Raw genomic sequence first — 23,808 nt, 5'->3', positions numbered from 1 at the left:
TCAGACATGAGGCCAAAGCTTAATCGCTCACCACCTCATTATCTATCGCCTCTCGACTCACAGCTGGTCCCCATTTGATCACACGCAGATTAACACAATGTCACAGTGAGGGTGGCCGCTAACTTCAGCTTCACAGATCTCTAATATTGTCATGACTGAAAATACGTCACATCTTTCTTTTTCTTTTTCTTGGTTTTTTTTTTTTTTTAATGCTTCACACTGCTGTTTTTTTGCACAACTTCAGCCTCCAAAGACTGGCACCACGGGGGCAGAGAGAACATCTTGCTGTGCACAGACTGCCGCATTCACTTCAAGAAGTACGGGGAGCTACCTCCCATCGAGAAGCCCGTGGACCCGCCGCCATTTATGTTCAAACCTGTCAAAGAGGAAGAGGATGGACTCAGCGGGAAGCATAGCATGAGGACCAGACGGAACCGAGGCTCGGTGCGCACATTTTTTTCCCCCCGTTTTCTGTCTGTCCATTAACTCTCGTGATCCATCACCTCCGAGTCACCTTGGGTCGGCTTTACATTATTCATCGTCGGTCCCCGACAGCAATTCATATTATATGCTTGTCGCCAATAGATGTCAACGCTACGCAGTGGTCGCAAGAAGCAAACAGCCAGTCCCGATGGCCGAGCCTCGCCCATCAATGAGGACCTGCGCTCCAGCGGACGTACTTCCCCCAGTGCCGCAAGTACAGACAGCACCGACAGCAAGACGGACACCATGAAGAAGCCCGGCAAGGTAAACGCAAAGCGGACAAGCTTCGACATGTCTTTTTAAACATGTTTCTTGAATATTTCATAACGTGTCCATCTGTGGCCCCCACAGAAGATTAAAGAGGAGGCTCCTTCACCCATGAAGAGTGCCAAACGGCAGCGAGAGAAGGGAGCTTCAGACACAGAAGAACCTGAGAGGGCAGGTGCCAAAAAGTCCAAAACACAAGTGAGTTCAAGTTTGTCTCATCCGTATGTGTATGTAAGCGCACGGAATTCGGGCGGGGGAGGGCTCATGATTCTCTCCTTCCTCCTGCTCAGGAGCTGAGTCGACCAGACTCCCCCTCCGAATGTGAGGGCGAAGGCGAGGGCGAGAGCTCCGACGGACGCAGTATCAACGAGGAGCTCAGCAGCGATCCCAAGGACATTGACCAGGACAACCGCAGCTCTTCTCCAAGCATCCCCAGCCCCCGTGACAACGAGAGCGACTCGGACTCTTCTGCCCAGCAGCAGCAGCTCCTGCAGAGCCAGCACCCTCCGGTCATCCAGTGTCAGCCAAGCACCTCAACAGCCGCCCCCCCTGCCCCGCCGCCGCCTCCTTCCGCGGCCTCGGCCCCTTCGCTGCCTCCGCAGGTCTCCCCGACAGCGGCCTCCATCTCTCTGCCGCCTCTTCCTCTTCCTCAAGCGAGCCCCTTGGCTCTCATCCAGTCAGGAGCTTCCCTTCATCCTCAAAGGCTTCCCTCTCCACATTCACCCTTGACTCAAGCCCCGCCTCCGGGCCCCCCGGTCCCACCTCCATCGTTACCCGGCTCGCATCACGGCCCCGTGCCACCCATGCCGCATCCGCTGCAACCCGGTCCCGCGCACATGCCTCACCCCCACTCGCTGTCTGCCCAGGGCTTCCCTTTGAGTCAGTCTCAGGTCCCGCCCCCGCCGATATCGGGCCAGTCGCAACCCAGGCCGCATACCCCGCCCTCACAGTCGTCTTCTCACGGCGGAGGACAGCCTCCTCGAGAGCAAGCGCTCCCTCCCGCGCCGATGTCGATGCCTCACATCAAGCCCCCGCCTACGACGCCCATCTCTCAGATGCCCACTCCGCAGTCCCACAAACACCCGCCGCACGTGTCGGCACCTCCGTTCCCGCAGATGCCTTCCAACCTGCCTCCGCCTCCTGCCCTCAAGCCCCTCAGCTCGCTGTCCACCCATCACCCTCCGTCGGCACACCCGCCTCCACTTCAGCTTATGCCGCAGGGGCAGCAGCTTCAGCCTCCCCCGGCGCAACCTCCAGTTCTCACCCAGTCCCAAAGCCTCCCTTCATCATCCGGCCACCAGCCTCCCCCAGCTCCTTCACTGCCGCCCTCTGCGGGGGTGTCGCACCCCAACGGGCCGCCGCAGCTGCCCTTCTCCCCGCACCCTTACAGTACAGTTCTACCTCCAACGGGCCCCTCCGCATCCTCATCCAACTCCGCGCCGGGCTTACAACCCGCGTCTTCCTCCGTCCCGCCCTCGTCCATCTCCATGCCGCTGCCCGCGTCCGTCGCTTGCGCCGGCCTGGGCATGGGGCTCCCGCCCGTGCACATCAAAGAGGAGCCGCTGGACGAGACCGAGGAGCCAGAGAGCCCTCCGCCCCCGCAAAGGAGTCCCTCCCCCGAACCCACCGTCGTCAACACGCCGAGCCACGCCAGCCAGTCTGCACGGTACGCCCCCCCCTCTCCGCTGCAGATTTCTTACGATATCGTTGCATCGAAACAAACATTTATGTGACTTGTCGCTCCGATTTTCACGTCGCTGCGGTGGCGACTTTACTGCAGAAACGTTTCAACCTCAATCATCTCAAGCCGCAATTGGCTCCAGCAACATGTACATCATAATGGCTTGAGGTTGGCTGGTGCGGTTGCTGTCTTACTTACCCCCCCGACCCCCATCCATGCGTTAATCGAATGACAATCGTTCTGGCCTGTACTTTGAAATTCTTAATGTTGATTTTTTTTTTTTCCCTGATGTTGTCTCTCTGTTTTTGAACTCAGTTTCTACAAGCATCTGGACCGCGGTTACAACTCGTGCGCGAGGACTGATTTCTACTTCACTCCCTTGGCCTCCTCCAAACTGGCCAAGAAACGAGAGGAAGCCGTGGAGAAGGCCAAAAGAGAAGCGGAGCAGAAAGTGCGCGAGGAGAAGGAGAGAGAGAGGGAGAGGGAAAAGGAGCGGGAGAGAGAGCGGGAACGAGAAAAGGAGGCTGAGCGAGCGGCGGTGAGTCGCCGTGCTTGTTTCAATGTGAGTGGCAATATTTCCGCATGAACACTTTGTTAACACGGCTTCTGTCCCCCCCCCCCCCTCGCAGAAAGCCTCCTCTTCGGCCCATGAGAGCAGAATGGGCGAACCGCAGATGGCCGGGCCCGCCCACATGCGCCCCCACTTTGACGGACCCCCCACCACTATTGCAGCTGTGCCTCCCTACATCGGTCCCGACACCCCCGCCCTGCGCACCCTCAGCGAATACGCCCGACCGCATGTCATGTCGCCGACCAATCGAAACCACCCTTTCTTCGTGTCCCTCAACCCCGCCGACCCGCTGCTGGCCTACCACATGCCCAGCCTGTACAACGCCGACCCGGCCATGCGGGAGCGCGAGTTGCGTGAGCGCGAGATGCGCGAGCGGGAGATTCGCGAGCGGGAGCTGCGGGAAAGGATGAAGCCCGGTTTTGAGGTCAAACCTCCCGAAATGGACGCACTCCACCCTTCCACGAACCCCATGGAGCACTTCGCCCGGCACGGGGCCATCACGTTGCCCCCCATGGCCGGCCATCACCCCTTCGCCTCCTTCCACCCGGGCTTGAACCCGTTAGAGCGCGAGCGGCTGGCCCTCGCCGGGCCTCAGCTGCGGCCGGACATGAGCTACCCGGAGAGGCTGGCGGCGGAGAGACTCCACGCCGAGAGGATGGCCACCGTGGCCAACGACCCCATCGCCAGGCTCCAGATGTTCAACGTCACGCCGCACCACCATCAGCACTCACACATCCACTCCCATCTACACCTGCACCAGCAAGACCCTCTTCACCAAGGTAAAACAAAGCCCTGCTCACACACAAACATCCTACGCCATTCACAAAGCGTCGGCCGTATTCGGCTTTGCGGTGAAGTTTCAGGATCAACCTAGAATGCGCTCTAACCTGAACAGGTGAACTGGATTTGACCTTCTCGAAACTTTGAACTCATTCACTCCCAAAGACGTTTTTAACCCTCGTAGTGCACCGCTTGCGATAAATGTAAAATGATGTCTTAAAAAAAACACGAGAGAGCTGAAACTTATGGAGGGGTTCTAAAATGGCCTAAATTTCATGACGTCACCGGCTGATAATTCTCAGGCATTGCAGCAATAATAAAAAAACGTTTTGATACCTTAATCTTCACAATTTACATATTTTGCACCATAGAGACCATTTATAATTCATATTTTTGAATGAATCGTAAACCTAATGTGTATAGATGCATTTCACGCGATTTTTACGTCAATCGCTTTGTTTTCGCTTGGACAGACGTAAGCATGCCGCATTGTTGGGTTGAGGTCATTCCAATTGTGCAACTTTTAGGTGGCGCCAGAAGATCGCAAATGAGTTTGCCTTTTTGCAGGAGGCTTCAAACCGATGCATTTTACATAAACACGTCAGGTCGGGATTGTTAGTAGGGCTTGGTTGGGACCTCCAGACACAATTTTTTTTTCCCTTTTGCAAAAAATAAAGAAATAAAAAATCCCAAAGAACTAATAAAAACTATATATGTATGGATAGCACTGATGCCTCTGAACATTTTGAGTGTTTGAAAAAAAATAAGGTTTTTATAACACAAAATACATCATTACAAAAATTGTAAAATGCGTAACTTAAGTCCTTTTTAATTTGGAGCACACAAGGGTTAAACGTCTTTTCAGACTTGGTCTAGAATTGGCTGGTACTGAATGACTTAAATGGCCCATCTGTTCAATTACAAAACTTGCTGATCTCTAGCAGTAGATTAACAACAGGCGTTTGATTCATAAAAACATTCCAAGGACATCTAATTTTATTGACTCGGCGGTCCTCACCTCCCTCTCTCTTTGCAACCTGCTGAGGACACTCGCAGCTCAGTGACCACTTCGCTCTGAGGTTTGAAGCCGTGCAGTGGCGAGTTACTGTGAAGCGGTTGTTAGGTCGTATTAGGATGTATTTACACCTGCAGCGTTCGATCCACTTCAAACAGATCTTTCCCACACTGGTCCGGACCTTTTATTCAGATGTGAATACACACAAACGAATCCCGGGGCGGACCAGGACCAAGTTTTTGAAGCGGTCTCAGTCCGCTACCGGACTTGGTCCACTACGCTTCGAGTGTGAATCCAAACCAGGGTCGATCGAACCACCTCGAGGAAACATGCGCCCGTTTGAGCCTCACAAGCCACCGTAGCCGGGCATCGTGGGGAAAAATGATCCTCTAGTGAATATTGTACCCGAGTTCATACCTGATCCGTCATCTTTGAATTTCGGCACGCTGCTCCTAGCACGTTGTGGGTCTGGGCATGCTCGAGTACACGATCCTTTGGGTCACTGCGCGCATTTGTCGATGGTGTTGCAAAATTAGAAACCCAGCTTCGCATATTTTCCTCCATGTCCGGGGTCTGTGCTCTGTACGCTGCCCTCGTCATTTCTGTCCAATGAGAGCGCCGATCGTCACACGTGTTGAAGTGTTTACAAAATCTAGTTCACTTGCAAAAAGTAAAGTGTGAATGGGAACTGCACCAAACCAAAAAAAAAGTCTGCTTTTTGTCCTGACCAACCAACCCGTCCAAAGACCCTTTGCTGACGTGAATACACCCTAAATGTAAAAATCGTGATGAAAAGCATTGTTTAAGGAGAAAAAAGGAAATGTACATTTAACAGCTGGACATGTTCATTCAAAAATGTTGAGAAGATCAAATTATGATTCTAGTTCTTTTGAGGTACATCCTGAAATTTCACCCCAAAGCCCAATATTCCTCATGTTTTGTGTGTAGCGTATATGCTCATTCTATGAATCATTCACAATGTCTACACTGGCAAATGACTGACACTGATTCGTAACAAAATGCTAAAAAGGAGAGCTGTGACCTGCTGTTTTCAGTGCGTGGGTTCATTCACGTTCAAGATCAGTGATTCTCAAAGCGTCATATGAGTTCAACTCGTGCTACACGGAAGAAACGCTAAATTGAATACAAATAAAACATTTAAAACATGAAATGCACTCAACAGCTCATGAAAAACTTGTTTTTTCCCCAGACCTTTTTTTTTAAGTACAGTTGAGTTGTATTTAACGTGAAGTAAATCTGCTTTTTACGACCACAACCTCGCCATCTGTATTTTCATTTCAGCCATTATGCTCGTACTTGCATCCTCATGACATTGAATGATTCAAATTCATGTTTTCACATGCATCTTGTTATTAAGCCCCCATCGAAAAGCTGCCTGTTCAAAGGTGACAGAATTAAAGTTTGTGATGAGAAAATTGTAAAAGTAAATACATAAAATTTAAAAAACATGCACACACACACACACACAAGTGGTATGACAAGCAGTCCTGATGCTTCCCTTGTAAAGCACCCTTCAATTGACAATGATGATGATGATAATGGTTATCATTAGCACTAGTGGTGGTGAAATTCCATTTTGAAAATGGATCTGATTTACGATGGGGGCTCTGCAGCTGAAGTGCCATTTTGAGATGTTTATCACATTGGTAGTCAAGGAAATGTATTAATTGAGGAGAAAAATCAATCCGGTCATGTTTCATGTTACGTAAGGTCTCAGGATCAAGATGACATTCTGAGCCGATGTCATGCTTTTGTTGTCATATTAGAAAGTTTAATTTAGCCGCACTTTCCAGCGCTTTTCTATAGAGTAACATTAACTGGCAAATAAATAGCAACTAATCGTAATGAACGGGCTCTGTGATGTATAGCGCTTGACGAGTTGTACTTGTATGTTGAATTGCCCTGTCCCTTGAACGTAACGCTCTGACACCCAGCAGGTGGTGGTGAATGTCTTGTGTGTCCTCCAGGTTCAGGGGCCCACCCCCTGGCCGTAGACCCCCTGGCAGCCGGACCGCACCTGGCTCGCTTCCCTTACCCGCCTGCCGCCATCCCCAACCCGCTCCTCGGCCAGCCGCCGCACGAACACGAGATGCTGCGCCACCCGGTCTTCGGTAGGCACCCGGCCCGTCTCATCTCTCATTGGGGTTGCAAAGCGGGAACGTTTCTGGTTAGATGTCCATGGCGAGGTGAGCTTGTGGAATTTGGGAAATAAGAAGCACAGACGTCAAAACATCCATCCAAAATAACACAATTTAAGAAGCATGAAATGAAGTAGAACTATGTCCTGTTTTTAACTCACTCCCAAAGACGTTTTTAAACGTCTTTTCAGACTCGGTCTAGAATTGGCTGGTACTGAATGAGTTCAATTTAAAAAAAAAATCAACAAATGCTCCACCTTCTATGCACAAATAGATCACATTCAAAATGTAATTCCCGTGGAAAGTTTCCCCCAAATCTCCCGCAGTTTTGCAACCCTAATTAACATTGGCATTGTGCAAAATGTATCTTATCGGGGGAGGCTGAATTATTTGCTTTGCACAGGAGCACCGTACCCTCGGGACCTACCCGGAGGTCTGCCCCCGCCCATGTCGGCGGCCCACCAGCTGCAGGCCATGCACGCCCAGTCGGCCGAACTCCAGAGGCTGGCCATGGAGCAGCAGTGGCTGCACGGCCACCATCACATGCACGGAGGCCCGCTGCCCGGCCAGGAGGACTACTACAGGTCAGACCCAGCGCCGCCCGCACCTCCGGCACCGCCGCGGGTCGTTATCGCAACGTTGATACAGTCCTAGATTCGCTCCTGGACATTCACTCTCTGTCTCAAATCATGCTGACATGCTAAATATTGACTCGTGACTGATCCAGATTTAGGACGTGATTTTATAGAAAATCATCTTTAAGCTGATTCGAGATATTAACTCATTCACTCCCAAAGACGTTTTTAACTTGGTCCAGAATTGGCTGGTACTGAATGAGTTAAATGACTCATTTCCAACTCATAAAGGTTATCGTCCAAACAACACAAGGAGGTTTAACGCATGTCTTGTCCGCCCCCACCGCCCCCTCCCTTTCAGCCGACTGAAGAAAGAGAGCGACAAACAGCTGTAACGGGCCGAGGGAGGCGACAGGAAGTTGTGAAGAACACAAAAAGGCCAAGTGGATCCAATTTTTCTTTGTTTTTCCAACCCCCCCGCCCCCCCAAGACATTTTCTTTGGTATATAGCCAGTAAAAGTGACACAACATCCTGAAGACTCCTGCATGACAAGCTTCCCTGACATTTCTTTTTGTAGGTGCTAGAAGAAGACACACTGTGCTTACCCCCCCCCCCCCCCCCCCAAAAAAAAAGTTGGCCGCTTATGGAGAATAACAAGTGCTATCTTAAACTCAACATTTATTTTAATACATTGTTGGAGCTTTTTTTTTTTTTTAGACAAAAATCATTTTAGGAAGAGCTACCGCATGGAGTTTTTCCCCCCTTTTTTTTGGAATTTGTAAATAGTATATATAAACATATAATTATTATAATTATTATTATTCCTAGGTGTGGACAAACAAGTCGTTTCAACCTCCGCTGCAGTTGTGTTGATGCATTATCCCTTGTTTCAGAGGGGAGCAACATGGCATTATTCTTATGATTTGAGCCATTTGATTTGTGACCTTGGTCTGACATTGCCGTGTTAGATTTAGTCCCACGTAGCCCATGTGATAACCCCGCCCCCCCCAACCCCGAACCCCTGTTGCACCCACTCATCACACACCAGCTTTTTTCAGAATGTGTCGACGCGGCCTGTTGACTTTGTGACTTGAAACACTTGAAGATTCCCTTCATCCCTGACGACGACGAAAATTGATTGCACTGAAATTTCTTTTTATCCTCTGCCGCCATTATTTAAACGACAAAACAAGTCATATAAAATGACCTTTTTTGACCCCAACAATTTGGACAGTGCCAGAAGTCTTTTTTTTTTTTTTTTTTTTAATGCTAGGTGACTATGATACATGATCACAGGAGCCCTACGGGACCTTTTTAGTGGTGGCATCCTCCACCCTCATGTTCACTGTGGCCTGCCGACGTGCGACCACCGGGAAGCGTGCTTGTGCGCATGTTTGTGCGTGTGTGTGTGTGTGTCGCACCAGCGTGCGCTTCACGTTTTCCAATGGACACTGTTTGACTTGTCATGGATTTTAACAAAACTGTCTTATTCCTTGTTTTTATAATTTTCGTTTTGCCAAATGAAGAAACTGTACTCGCATTTTTTAAATGACCATGTCATACTTCCTCGGAGCACTATTTTTATGTTGTTTTGCAAGTGGAAAGTCTTCTGACCTTCCATTTTCTGACGCACTCTTCATCCTCCCGTCCGTCCCCCGAGCGTCCTCCTTTGCCTTTCCCGTGCCCCCCCCCCCACCCCTTTTTTGTGTCTCCAAACCTTTGGTGTTCAGTGTTGTCAACGGTTTAGCTTCTCGTTTCAAAGCGGCAGCAGCAGAATGTCCGTTCTGACTGCCAAGATTTCTATATATACTGGTATCTTGAAGCTTATTGTACATATGAGTAGTCGCAAATGGGATGACACAATGTAAACAAAAAGTAGAAAGAATAAGAAAAAAATGTGAGTCCTGTGTTCTCTCCATTTGAGTATTTTGTAATTTTTTTGAAAAATTTGTGGAATTAAAATAAACGACTAAGTTACACCACAATCAATGACTCGAATTTGAATTCGTCTTCATTTTAATTTCTTTTTTTTTTATATAAAAAAATTGTACACCGCAGTGACGTTTTTGTTGATGATGCGCATATTGGTTAAAGTTTTATTTATGACTTTTTATGAGTGAGTGTGACAACAATATCCATATTGTCTACTATGGATGAGTTGGATCCTGTGACTAACTTGAGACCACAGGCAGGGTTGACCCCTGACTGGTTTTGAACCATTAAAGCTCATATTTTCGACACGCGCTCAGGCCCGGCCCCATCCGAGCTTCGTCCATTCTGCCCTCGTTGGCTGAGCTGGAGTCTTTCCCAAAGTAAGAGGGCATTGTTTTGAATGTGTTCACAAGAAAATATTCCCAATAAATAGAGACACCCATTCACTCATTTTGGTTGAAACTGCAGAAAACATGATTCAGAGACCAAAAATGTGATCCAATCCGTGACCTCTCCACTGTGAGGTATATATGTCATAGGTTGCTGCTGCAACAACATGGTGCTGCTTTGATCAGACGTACAAGCTGTAGAATTACCTCAGTTGGCTATGAGCACTCATTTCTGTTCTGTGCTCACGTTAGAGCAGGCAGCTGAATTTCCGGTCCAGTGGTAACTTGACCTGTGAGTGCCCCATCTTAGCAGCTATCCAAGTTAACAGCCTTTTTTTTTTTTCACTTTTTCTATGAGCCAAAATTTGGTTTGTGAGCATTCTTCGCATCGACTACCCCTAAGGTGAATTGAAAAAGCAGAGCAAGATCAACTTTCAGCCTTTTATTTAACGTGTCAAACAGACACAAAATGAAAACACTTGCAAGGAGAATTGAGATGACCACATTGAACTCAGCAGGTGGTAAACGGCCAATAAGACTGGTTCCAGGCTCCTAAAGTTGATCATTCGGACATGAATGCATAAAGGCAACAGTGTATGTGTGCTTGACTTTGAGATTGGTGCGCTTTAATTCGCCAGTTTGTTGCTGTCTGTCATCTTAAATCATTTTTATCTTTGTTTTTATTTGGCTTTCTTTCTTCGTGATACAGCTTTTGTGGTGGAGCTGGAACTACAATAAGACTAAAGCGTTTTGAGGGAAAAGCGTTTTTTTTTTTTAAGTTTCTTGACAATTATTATGCCAAGTCTCTTTTGGTTATACTCAATTTAAACACTTGAATCAATTTTATTTATTTATTTTTTTATTTGCACCGTGGGGAACATATTGGAGTGCGGATCAAGCGCAAGCATGTCTGTTTTCTTTTTCCTTCACCGGGTCTGAGCTTTAGAAGATGAGCTCTCAGCAGCAGGTAGCAAATCTGCGAGCTGGATATCACACACTGCTGTGGCATAATAACGTCAAAGCCAGGCTCATTCGAAAAGAACACCTCCTCTCTATCACAACGGGGAGTGATGGATGGAGCCGCAATCTAATGCTATGCTTTTTTTTTTTTTTTTGGCATCTATGCCTTTACTCCCGCTCTGAAATGACATGATACCCCTCTTTCTGATCAAGCAAATGGCAGGTTGCCTGCCCTCTTCTCGTGATGAGGAGGGCGCTGCTCGGTGTTGCCGCTTCAGCTCCACATGACAACACGCCGTCAGCCAGGCCAAGCACTGGCTGGTTGAATAATTCATCCCCCTCCCTGCGCCTCTTCCACATCGGGGATGGAGCGACTGTGACTCGTGTCAAGTCAAATCCCTTTCATGATGCTGTGTGTACCCCTCAGGCGGGCGCGCGGGGATGCGTCATTTCTACATACATACACACACCAAAACAAGAAAATCTGCTGGTTGTATCCGAATAGCGATATCATCCCCGTGTCTTTCCTGCAGTTTGTGCCCCACGGAAATGGAAATGCCGCCTTTCGCAGGTAGTCACCGCCATGTTTGTCTAACGGTGATGTTGACACAGAGGAGCAACCGTGCCTCTGCTGTTTGTCTCGGCTACATAACAACACAAACAGCAAGCTCACAACTCATTTAGAGGTCATCCTATTTAGGCCGTTACCCCCCCCCCCCCCAATCCGAGATTGGAGCAACCGATTTTGCAAATGTGGGAGCGTGGCGGTTATGTAAAACCGCAGCTGCAGAAATGTGACGCTCGCGAGTCATGGTAATTAAACACATCATCCATGCAAATGGCGGGTGCACCAAAATATGCTAACGTCTTTTTTTTTTTTTTTTTTTCCTGGAACGAGGCTTAGTATGTGTGTTTCAGCAGTCCGGCAGGAAACGAGAGTTTATATTTCAAGCAAAGGTTAACGTGAGGTTTTCCAGTAAAAGTGATAACTACACCAGGGAGGCTGCAGGATGGTAAAACGCTTAAATTGCTCAGTTGCATTCTGCTGTGTGTCCCGTACGCTGCGGAGTCAGTGTAATGTTTTGGTAAAGAAGGAAGGGAGTGGCGGCCATGTTTCACTGTGGCCATGGAACCAAATGTCATGTCTTAAAAGTAAATACAACTTTTAGACCAAGATTGAGCCAGACGTGTCTTTGTTGGGTCAATCTCATTTTACATGTCTTCCCCTAGCTCGTCCTTCAGCTGCTTATCCGAGAGCTTCTCCTTCTGCTCTTTCTTGCCTTCATCATACATAGATGCGGAGATAACGTCGATCAGGTTGGATTTGAACTCAGTTGTATCTTTCATTATTGTGAAAGTGCTTGTCAAGTTCTTTGCTCTTCCTGCTGCTCTTTCTTCTCCCTTTCCTCCAATTTTTCCCTCAGCATATTCTTCCGGCAATGCCTGCTGTTTCTTCTCCAGGTTTTCGTTCAGTTCTTCATACTCCTCCTCATCCATAGCTCTTCCTCCCGGTCTTCCTTCAGTTCTCCCCACAGACCTCCTTGCAGCTCTGTGTCCAGGTTTTGCTTTCAGTTCTTTTTCTCTCTCTCTGTTCTCTGTCCATCCATGCATCCATCCATTTTCCGATCCGCTTTATCCTCAGAAGGGTCGCGGGGCGTGCTGGAGCCTATCCCAGCTGTCTTCGGGCAGTAGGCGGGGGACACCCTGAATCGGTTGCCAGCCAATCGCAGGGCACACAGAGACGAACAACCATTCGCACTCACACTCACACCTAGGGACAATTTAGCGTGTTTAATCAGTCTGCCATGCATGTTTTTGGAACGTGGGAGGAAACCGGAGTACCCGGAGAAAACCCACCCAGGCCCAGGAAGAACATGTAAACTCAATCAGGCCCCCTCCTATCTTTCCGACCTTCTTTACCAATACACACCTTGCCGCAATCTCCGCTCCTCAAACACAAACCTCCTCGCCATCCCTGTGACCAAGCTCAAAACCTGGCGGGACCGAGCCTTCTCTGTCGCCGCCCCCACCCTCTGGAACGCTCTACCACAACACATCCGCAACTGTACTGACCCCCAATCCTTCAAAACATCCCTTAAAACTCACCTGTTCCGCAATGCTTTTAATACCTTTTAATCTCTTTTACCCATTTTTCTTTTGTTCATCTAAATGTGCTTTTGTAAATTATGTATTCTTGTTTTAAATGCACATTTTTATCCTGTGTTTTAAGCTCTTGTAAAGTATCTTTGAGTGTGATGAAAAGCGCTTTCAAATAAAATGTATTCATTCATTCATTCATTCATCTTCCGAGCCGCTTGATCCTCACGAGGGTCGCGGGGGGTGCTGGAGCCTATCCCAGCTGTCTTCGGGCAGTAGGTGGGGGGACACCCTGAATCGGTTGCCAGCCAATCACAGGGCACACAGAAACGAACAACCATTCGCAACCACACTCACACATAGGGACAATTTAGAGCGTCCAATCAGCCTGCCACGTATGTATTTGGAATGTGGTAGGAAACCGGAGCACCCGGAGAAAACCCACCCAGGCCTGGGAAGGACATGTAAACTCCACACGGGGAGGCCTGAGCTGGAATCGAACCCGGTACCTCTGCACTGTGAAGCCGACGTGCTAACCACTGGACCACCGACGTTAAGACGCAGCAAATTGCTGGTGAACTGAAGTGCAATTCAAGCTGCTATCAGGGGCTTCATTCTTTGTGGATTTGGCCCAGTGTCTTTTAATATTTGTTATAAATAGCCAAGCTCGTACCCACTTAAAAAAAATGCATGTCTTTTTTAACCACGTACCCGTTTTGATTAGCCATTACAGTCATTCCTTTGTAGGTTGGTCTGTGACTGCGTTTGCAAGACTGCCCGCTATGTGTTTGGACCTGGTCTACGGCTTTTACACGTTGAATGATATCCTGTTCCCACATTCCCATCATAGCCGGTATCCTCACCCGCATGTTAACCGAGTGTGGCCGCTACCACACCATTTTTTTTTTGCATTCCTCCTCCAGCATACCTCCCGCACTCCCACACATTCGTCTTTCTCCTCTTCCTCTTTGCTGGTTGAGCTCGGAGGGAAGGGACTGCAAACGAAGCAGACACCAGTTTTAGTTCAATAAAGCGTAGCGAGTTGGCGGCGGACGAGACTTGCAGGCTCCTCTTTAATGCGTCGTCATAAAACAGGCTGCTGGCCGCAAGTTCACATTCAATGAGGCCCTGGGCGGAGCATCCTCCTGAATGTTTGTGCACGGAAATCCTTCCTTCGCAGAGCACCGTACCCGTATAAAGTTAGTTCACCACAGGATATTAAAAGATATCAATTGTTACTTCAACCACGGTACAGTAATCAAGATGGAGTCTCTCGCCATGCATTGAGTTTCATACCTGCGGTGGGGGGCTTCGTCGAGGCCGCTTGTCAAAAAATAAATCAGAGCCTGTAAATATCTTCTTGCCCTCCGCAAATTCAGGGGCATGGTAAGTGGTAGGTGGGGGGGGGGGGGTCTGCAGCAGACACAGTGAGCCTCCGTCCTGATGTTGTTTGCGCAAATGGCCGCGCGCGTGAGATAGATTGTGCCGGCAAAACATTTAGCCGCTGCGGCGAGAGGCTGTCCACTTGTTGTGACTCAGATGGATTGGCCATTTTTTTTTCCCCCCTCTTCACTTCCACAGTGTAATTTATCTCCCATGGGCGTCTGTGGCATGTTGCCTGATAAACCCACCAGCGGGCCCACAACGAAAAGTTCCTGTGGGCACCAAAAGAAGATACCATATTTGAGTCTTCTTAGACCAGGCATGTCCAAAGTCCGGCCCGCGGTCGAATTTCATCCGGCCCTCGGCCCCTGTCATAAAATCAGTGCCGTCTGGCCCGCAGGTTGTGCGCAATGGAACACGTGTTGCATAACTGAGGTCTCGTAGACTGGTGAGTGATGTTTCATAGAGTACTGCTTCCCTCTAGTGGCTAAATGAGTAATAGCATTTAGACACTAGGGGGCATCACTCACGAGTTAACAAGACATCACTCCGTGTTTATATTGACTGATATGTCATATTTCAAATGAGCCTTGCAGTTGTGGATATGTGTATTGCTTGTTCATTTCCCTGTTGTTCGAGTCAAAGGTTTTGTAACTATTGAAAAGTCATGGTGATACATTTTATGTTTCAAATCAATCAATTTGCACTCAGGAGACTTCTGTTTAAGAAAAAGTCAAGTGAATAAGCGCTTGCATGTGATATACCTGTTTCAAATGAACCAAAAGAAATTCTTAAGATTGTTGAAATAAAAATAAAAATGGAAATGTGAAACAGACTGCCTTACTAAAATTTGTTGAACAATATTGTTGTTCAATGTAAAGAATGTCAGCCAAGGTCGGCCCCCCGACATTTTACCACATAAAATCTGGCCCCCTTGGCAAAAAGTTTGGACACCCCTGTCTTAGACGGTTTTAAGACTCACTTTAACTTCACTGCAGCATCACGAACTGGTGCAAATTTTATATAATTATAATGTGGCTCGCTGATGGCGTCGTGGTACACTCGCCTGCCTTATGTGCGGGCAGCGTGGAATCGGTTTCCGCCCAGTGACAATGTGGGTGTGAATGGCCATTTGTCTTTATGTGCTCTGCGACTGACTAGCGACCGGTTTGGGTGCAGTCTAACTTCCGCCCGAAGTCAGCTGGGACAGGCTCCAGCAACTCCCTGCAAATCCCTCTTCAGGATAAGCGGTGTTGAAAAGGGATGGATGGATTCTAACGTGCACATCTGGAGGAATGCATGCTGGTATCATTGAAACTGGATAAATATATAGTATATTATCATAAGGCCTCATAGCTCAGTGGTTAGAGCACTGGTCTTGTAAAACGGGGATCGTGAGTTCAATTCTCACAATCGCATATAACTCACTTCGTATCAGTAGGAAGAACAAGAGGGGCGGCCCGGTTGTCCAATGGTTACCGCGTGCAGAAGTGCCAGGTTCAATTCCAGCTCCGGCTTCCCTGTGTGGAGTTTGCATGTTCTTCCTGGCTTTTCTCCGGGTAATCCGGTTTCCTCCCACATTCCAAAAAAAACATGCATGGCAGTCACATATAAGTAACAAAACTATTGACTGTAGAAATAAAAGTCTATATTAAGAAAGAAATCAACAAGAAGCACCAGGAACCAAAACCCTCTGCAACTGAGAAGACAGCCATCACAATCCACCAAAGACTGAACAAAACCAGGGAACTAAATGCAAGCGGGCGGCCCGGTAGTCCAGTGGTTAGCACGTCGGCTTCACAGTGCAGAGGTGCCGGGTTCGATTCCAGCTCTGGCCTCCCTGTGTGGAGTTTGCATGTTCTCCCTGGGCCTGCGTGGGTTTTCTCCGGGTACTCCGGTTTCCTCCCACATTCCAAAAACATGCATGACAGTCTGATTGAACACTCTAAATTGACCCTGGGTGTGAGTGTGAGCACGAATGGTTGTTCGTCTCTGTGTGCCCTGCGATTGGCTGGCAACTGATTCAGGGTGTCCCCCGCCTACTGCCAGGAGACGGCTGGGATGGGCTCCAGCACCCCCCGCGACCCTAGTGAAGATTGAGCGGTTCGGAAGATGAATGAATGAATAAATGCAAGCGAACCGCTGTGACAACTAGGAACATGGCAGGACACGAGTGGCTGAGGGAGCTGATTGGTCGACACCAGGGACCAAGTTGACGAGAACAGGTGGACACAAATACCTAACGAGCAACACACACACCACAAGAAACCAAGCCTTAACAAGAAAACAACCTAAATATCATGACAGAAATACAGCTGAGCTATCCATAATAAATCTCCTGTACTGGATTAGAGCAACATTTTTCAGACCCATAAAAATTTAGCACAGTTTGAACATTTAATTCAACGATTTTTGCGCACCACTCGTGGTACTCATACCACTGTTGGAGAATCACTAAACTCGAACGTTCAATGAAAACTTACCATGCATGTTTTGGAATGCGGCGCACCTGAAGAAAAGCCGCCCAAGCACAGGGAGAAAACACAAACCCCGCGCACAGGAACAATGGAGCCAAGATTCAAACCCGCAACCTCAGAACTGCGAAGCGCACGCGCGCCACCCAAACGACGTTGCCCTGAACACATCATGGTATCATCAACAAAGTGGAGGGACTTGGTTGCAAATTTCCAGACGGCTGCTGGGGTGACTTTCACCTTTCATGACCCCAAAAAAAAAAATGGCTTCACTGTCAGAACACAGACCCAAAACAAATTGCTGCACTTTGGGAGTTGCTCCTGCATCGACTGAAAGCTAAAAGCGACTCATACCACGAAAAGATGACAAAAGGTATGTTTATTTTCTGTATCCATGGTGATGAAAGTGCTTTGGCCTGCGGGAATGCATGCATATGTAAGATGCACTTCCTGATCCCGAGGCATTGCGCAACTCGCGCACTGAGCATTCAGTGTGCGATTCATGGAGATCACAATACAACACATTGACTAGTTTGACATACGTCAACGAGCTTCAATATGTTCCTGTAGCACATTGCTCTCCAGCAGCCTGGAGGTGTTACGATAGATGGTTTCTCCCAACAGTCCCTCCACCCCCAACCCTTCTGCCTCCCTTCCCCTCTCCCCGTAAAGCCCTCCAGTCCAATCGCTGGCTGCAGATTTAATGGATTTAGCAGCTGTTGAGGAAACGGCGAGGGTTTGGGGCATATGCTTTGCTTACAACAAAGAACGGACGCATGGACGCGCGCACACACCGCATAAACTTTGCTGCCACAGAAGCTGCAGTCGTCCATTTTACTGGCTTACAAATTGCACTCCTCCAGTTGAATGTTTCTTGTATGTATGTAGAACATTCTTACCGACTGTAGGTGCACGACTTTTCGATGAATATATTTTTGCATCCTAATAGTTGTGAATGGGTAACATATGGTATGGTCTGACCTACTCTGTTATTTCATGCAGCCAACAGAGTGGTTACAGAATCAAGTGATTATACTACTGGTCAACAAGTATTTATTTATTTATTGAATTCAGAGACGCTAGAAAACATTTTCTTGAGAAATATTTTGCACGGAATTCTAAATCTGCCCTAATGTTTTTCCTACCACACCAGGTTTTGTCATAATGATAATAATACATGCCTATAATATTCTGTTATATCAGGTTACATTTAGGAATTAAGGGTGATTTTTATTTTATTTTTTTTTGCAACAGGTGGAATTTTTTCCCCCCTCAATTCTCATGGTTGTAAATTACAAAATGAGAAACTCTGGCTTACTTAAATTTAAGAACAAACAAAAAAAGAAAATATCTCAAAAACCTGACGTGGTAGAAAAAAAGTAAAGATATGCTTTAAATCACTGTAAAAAAATTGAATTGTTTATCTTCGTTCTTAATGATGCCCGGGACATACAGTTGAGACAGGCAGAACAATGAAATTGTCTTCCACTCGGTGGAAGGAGGTGGTACGTGTCATTTAGACAACGTCGTGTGTGTGTGTGTGTGTGTGTGTGTGTGTGTGTGTGTGTGTGTGTGTGTGTGTGTGTGTGTGTGTGTGTGTCTGAATGCTGTGCAGTTGGTTGGCAATTTGTGGAGGCAGTGATTGTGATTTGATGTTGGAATCAGTCACAAGGTGTGAAATGAGGAGGTAAATATGTGAAATGTTTCTTCATTTTGCTAATTCTCCAATGCAGTTTGTTGATGAAAACTCAATCCCTCTCTCTGCCCATCCTGAAAACCTGTCTTATTCTTTTGCTTTTGATTCAGCATGAGACTTGATTTAAGTTTTACCATTTGTGTGCTTTTACTGTGTTCGTGATTCATGATGATTGTCTAATCATTTCTAACATTTGTTGTTGTGCGACTTATTTTTGCTCCGTGCGATGGTTGTTTTAAAGTGCTCTATAAATACAGTTGCATTGAGTTGAGAAATTTAATTCATCCATCCTTTTTCTAATTTGCTTATCCTCACAAGGGTCGTGGGCGTTCTGGCGTTTATCCCAGCTATCTTCGGATCATTGGTGAGGTTCACCCTATAGTGGTTGCCAGCCAAGCATGGGGCAAACATAGACGATCACACCTTCCGTTAATCTACCACGCATGTTTTGGGAATGTGGGAGGAAACGGGTGTACTCCGAGAAAACGCACATGGGCACGAGCAGAACATGTAAACCACACAGGCAAGCTGTAGCCGGAAGCGTACCCTACATCTCTGCACTGTGAGGCGGACATGCGAACCAGTTGTACATCGTATTCATTTAAAATGGGCTAGTATTTTATATGTATATATAAAATCTATCTGTCTATATCTAATCTATCTATCGATCTATATCTAATCTATCTATCTATCCATCCATCCATATCTCACCCCTCGGATGGTGTCCGTGCCCCATTCAGGTCGGGTCCTCTACCAGAGGCCAGGAAGCTTGAGGGCTCTGGGCAGTATCCATGCTATTCCCAGCACTGCGCTTCTCTGGACTGAGATGTCCGATGTTCTTCTGTTGCAACCACTCATCTAGTTTGGGGGTCACTGCCCCGAGTGCTCCGACCACCACAGGCACGACTGTCACCTTTACCTTCCAGGCTCTCTCCAGCTCCTCTCTGAGCCCTTGGTATTTCTCCAGTTTCTCGTGTTCCTTCTTCCTGATGTTTCCATCACTTGGGACCGCTACATCCACTACAACGGCTTTCCTCTGCCCTTTATCTATGATCACGATATCTGGTTGGTTCGCCATTACCATCTTGTCAGTCTGGATCTGGAAGTCCCACAGGATCTTCGCTCTGTCATTCTCCGCCACCTTCGGAGGTGTTTCCCATTTTGACCTTGGGGTTTCCAGTCCATACTCCGCACAGATGTTTCGGTAGACTATGCCAGCCACCTGGTTATGGCGTTCCATGTAGGCTTTCCCTGCCAGCATCTTACACCCTGCAGTTATGTGTTGGATCGTCTCAGGTGCCTCTTTGCACAACCTGCACCTTGGGTCTTGTCTCGTGTGGTATATCTGGGCCTCAATGGCTATGGTGCTCAGGGCCTGCTCCTGAGCAGCCAGGATGAGTGCCTCTGTGCTGTCCTTCAGGCCAGCCCTCTCTAGCTACTGATAGGACTTCTTGAGATCGGCCACTTCAGTTATGGTCCGGTGGTACATACTCCGTTCCCCATTGTCTGAGACATTCTCTGAGTATGTCTCTAATCACTGGCAGGGCATAGCTGTTTATTGCCCAGATCTTGTTCTTACCATTGAGCTGGCTTGTTAGGACTTCCGTCACCCGCTGGATGTAGTTGGCCGTACCGTTTTCCTTGTTGCCAGTTCGAGGTTGCCATTGGCTTGTGGTATACTGAAAGACTTGTAGCTGTCCTCAATGTCTGCTATTGTTCCTTCAGGGAGTGAGACCCCTTCAGTGCCGACTACATTTCTCAAGCCCGAATGACATCCTAATGTCACTGCTGTAGATCCTGGTTGTGTGGATCAGGGAGTCTATGGCCCTTTCGCTCTTAACATAGAGCTTCATGTCATCCATGTAGAGGAGGTGACTGATCGTACCTCCATTTCTGAGGCGGCGTGTCTTGGCTTAGGGGGTTCAGTCCTATGCCAAACAGCAGTGGGGAGAGTGCATCACCTTGGTATATGCCACATTTGATGGACACTTGGGTAAGTGGCTTGCCATTGGCTTCAAGTGTGGTTTTCCACATCCTCTTCGAGTTCGCAACAAAGGCTCTCAGGGTCCTGTTCACTTTATACAACTCCAAGCATTCAATGATCCATGTATGTGGCATCGAGTCATAGGCCTTCTTGTAATCAATCCAGGCTGTGCACAGGTTGGTACGTCGGGATCTGCTGTCTTGTGCGACTGTCCTGTCAACCAGGAGCTGATGTTTGGCTCCTCTGGTATCTCTGCCAATGCCCTTCGCCCATGTATTGATCCGTGTGTCCACTTATCTTAACTTTTTATTCATCTTTACTTTTATTGTAGTGTGAAAATAGTAAATGTTTTGAATTAACTGCCTTGTTTGAATTTGGAGGGAGAAATATGGGAGACTTTTATGTTGAATGTTTCTTTCACTTATGGGTCGAATTATGGGGAAACTTAGAAGTTGTATATTTTAATTATTGGCTTTACATGTTAACGACACATTTTAATTTATTTTATTTCACCTCGTCTTCAAATGGAGCAGCCCATCTATGCGTTTTAAAACTTAAATGTGGCCCTTGAAAAAAGTAACTGGAAGACTGGGTGGGTGTGTCGTCGCTTCATTCAGGTTTGACAAAGTAGAATTTAGCAGACACTGTCCTCTAGTGGATGATGTGGAAGGTACACACTTACAGAAGCACAGTAATGCGGTGTGTAATTTTACATTGAACCTTCCGCAAATATTACACCGTCACTTGTGCCTCATTTTATTCTTTCCAGAAACGATTGAATATGTTTGTTTTTAGTTTTTAAATTGGCTAATGTTCGAAGATTATCATCAGTCCCTGGTGGTCTAGTGGTTAGGATTCGGCGCTCTCACCGCCGCGGCCCGGGTTCGATCCCCGGTCAGGGAACTTCTTTTGTGGCTGCCTCCAAACTGGAATACTCTGTAGGGGTGTTCACACGGCACACATTTGCTCCGGCGCTGCACCGATGTATTTTATTGCGATATAATTTGCACAGCAGCAACACCGGCACAGTGTCGGTGCAGCCCCACTTGCGTTCACACGGCAGTTTCTGCAGCGCAGCAAAACGACAGAAAACAAATAAACTGTCGTGTTGGTTCTTTTTAAAACGTATACACAACTCGAGCGACAACTGGACAGGCACGTCCTCTTCTTCTCGGTCTCCGTGCCTTCTGCTTGAGAGTGACCGCCCCCGAAAACGTAAATCAACGATGACTTCAATGACACTCAGAAAAGCAAACACGTAATGCGCCAAACAGAAAATCAAGAGAGGAAATCGCAAAATAAATTATATGGGCGGCGGGGGGGTTGTGAACACACAACAAAGGAACAAACTACACAAACAACTCCGAGACAGTCCAGTCTCCTACAAAAGGAAAGATGTTACCAGCCAAGTCTTGTGTTGTTATTAAACAAAAACGTGACGGAAGTCCGACAGAGCACGCATTCTCGCCGTATGTAAACTCTTCACAAGCCTTTGCTCTGGAGCAAATGTAACCCAGTTGCGTTCACACGTGTAAATTTACACCGGTGCTGCTTCGCAAACAAGCATTTGCTCTGGAGCAAAATTTTAAATGAATTTAAAAACCTCCCTGAGGTGGATCAAATTTGGTCTGGTGTAAGCTCTTTTCCGGGGCTACGCCGGAGCTAATTTGCACGTGTGAACGCTCTACTGAGGCAGGCACGGCGTAGCACCAGACCAAATCTTGCCGTGTGAACACCCCTTGTACGTGTCTGTGTCTTGTTTCATCTCCCACTCTATGCACGTACAAACGTCGATTATCAAAAAACAGATTTTTACTTGGCTTATATACACCCCAACGTAAACAAATGTAAATCCATCCGTCTGACTTAGTTGTAAATTTGAATTGAGATGCTGTTACCTTTTCCAACCTTCATGGGATGACTCAAATATCTGTTTGGTCACCGCTACCACAAAATAAGTTCCCTGACCGGGAATCGAACCCGGGCCGCGGCGGTGAGAGCGCCGAATCCTAACCACTAGACCACCAGGGACTGTTCCCGGATAATGGACATTAGACAATTTTAAAACTAAACACAAACATATTCGCTCGCATTTAATTGTTTTTGGAAAGAATAAATGAGCCATACTGTCGGTATAATATTTGCGAAAGGTTCAATATAAAATTACACTGTGCTTCTGTATGTGTGGACGTCCACGTCATCCACTAGAAGGCAGTGTCTGTTGAGCAAATAGCATTAGCCACACATTAATTAGTCAAACTCAGTTCGTCGTGCTCTCCACTCAAAGACTCTATAGTTTTAAAAACTATCAGATTTGGAAAAAAATGTGGCATAGGATCTTTTGGGTCTCGATGTTTTGCTGTTGTTCATGGAAATGATGCTAACTAAACCCACAAAGGAGTATTTCATGCGCACATGATAACCATCGAGTGACCACAAATTAGCATTTTATGCACATGTTATATCTTCATTGTCGTCACAGTTTTCTTCATGTGATGTATGGGGCTCTGCAATTCTCAAACTAATATTCTAATTATAACTTGACTAACGCTTTTAGCGGTGGAACTTCAAGCAGATGGGAAATTAACGATCATGGCAACAATGAGGTGAGCTGTAGGTTTATTATCGCTTGATGGCGCCACTGTCAAACGTTATGTACATGCTTGTTGCATGGCATGAAAAGAAGAAGCGAGGAAACACAGCAGATGGCGCTATTGATACTGTATTACTATAGATCTTACTTCTTTGATCCTGTTCCTGTCACTTGACTTTGTATTAATTATCACAGTCGGTGCTGAACTTCATTAAAAAAATATTTTCTTTAAACGACATTGAATCTGCACATCTCTCACCCTTGTGGTTCAGACAGGTCAAACGTTATTTGGATTGATGAACAATTCACTTGGATGATAGATACCACCCACCACCCGACTTTACAAAACAGCCTTTTTAACGCAATGAGAGTTGATTTCCGGTTCCGATTGGTCCTGAATAAGAAACTATTTTGAGCTGGAAACAAAAGTAGCTCCGCATAATTTTAAGCACAGCTCATAAATGTATTTTTTTTCACAAGATAAAGAAAGGTATAAGCGTGTGCTGATTGCATATCCTTGCCTGTTAAATACTACATACAAGTATTATTGATGCTATGCTAAGTTCCCTAGCAGATGCTAACGTCGTTATTATTAATAGCGCAGTGTTAGGGTTAACTCTTGGGTCAACATTGACGTAAGCAGTGACATTTGGATGCTTTACGATGACGTAATAACGTAGCGCCTACTTGGCTCTTTGCCGGTGGAAAACCAAAAACATTCTTCGTAAGAATTTGTAAAGCCCCAACTAAGCACAGCAATGACCAAGT

The 23,808-nt window shown here is 47.0% G+C and overlaps 1 protein-coding gene, 1 long non-coding RNA gene and 2 other non-coding genes across 10 annotated transcripts in view; 2 read left to right on the top strand and 2 right to left on the bottom strand.

Annotated features, from left to right (window-relative positions):
- The window catches only part of rerea (arginine-glutamic acid dipeptide (RE) repeats a), a 154,669-nt gene extending 145,152 nt beyond the window's left edge, over window positions 1–9,517 (top strand). For 5 of the 7 annotated variants that reach the window (XM_052059693.1, XM_052059694.1, XM_052059692.1 and 2 more), the window contains 9 exons: window positions 245–444; window positions 586–747; window positions 835–948; window positions 1,041–2,416; window positions 2,747–2,969; window positions 3,061–3,781; window positions 6,756–6,929; window positions 7,360–7,540; window positions 7,893–9,517. In XM_052059693.1, coding sequence (XP_051915653.1) covers window positions 245–444; window positions 586–747; window positions 835–948; window positions 1,041–2,416; window positions 2,747–2,969; window positions 3,061–3,781; window positions 6,756–6,929; window positions 7,360–7,540; window positions 7,893–7,926 — 3,185 coding nt within the window. In that variant the 3' untranslated portion in view covers window positions 7,927–9,517. The remainder of the gene's footprint in view (window positions 1–244; window positions 445–585; window positions 748–834; window positions 949–1,040; window positions 2,417–2,746; window positions 2,970–3,060; window positions 3,782–6,755; window positions 6,930–7,359; window positions 7,541–7,892) is intronic. The other 2 variants (XM_052059695.1, XM_052059698.1) reach the window with 1 other exon arrangement.
- Window positions 9,518–10,952: 1,435 nt separating this feature from the next.
- LOC127596882 (uncharacterized) lies at window positions 10,953–14,281 on the bottom strand. The gene is made up of 2 exons (XR_007961579.1): window positions 13,774–14,281; window positions 10,953–11,265 (listed from the first exon to the last, which is right to left on the bottom strand). It is a non-coding gene; the product is annotated as an uncharacterized LOC127596882 (long non-coding RNA).
- A 6,997-nt stretch (window positions 14,282–21,278) lies between these two features.
- On the top strand, window positions 21,279–21,350 carry trnae-cuc (transfer RNA glutamic acid (anticodon CUC)). Its single transcript has one exon. It is a non-coding gene; the product is annotated as a tRNA-Glu (tRNA).
- A 1,056-nt stretch (window positions 21,351–22,406) lies between these two features.
- On the bottom strand, window positions 22,407–22,478 carry trnae-cuc (transfer RNA glutamic acid (anticodon CUC)). Its single transcript has one exon. It is a non-coding gene; the product is annotated as a tRNA-Glu (tRNA).
- Between the last annotated feature and the right edge of the window lie 1,330 nt (window positions 22,479–23,808).

This window comes from Hippocampus zosterae, chromosome 2, assembly GCF_025434085.1.
Source record: "Hippocampus zosterae strain Florida chromosome 2, ASM2543408v3, whole genome shotgun sequence".
NCBI classification, from domain to species: Eukaryota; Metazoa; Chordata; class Actinopteri; order Syngnathiformes; family Syngnathidae; genus Hippocampus; species Hippocampus zosterae.
Note: the sequence above shows the minus strand (reverse complement) of the source record. Positions and strands in the feature narration are given on the sequence as shown.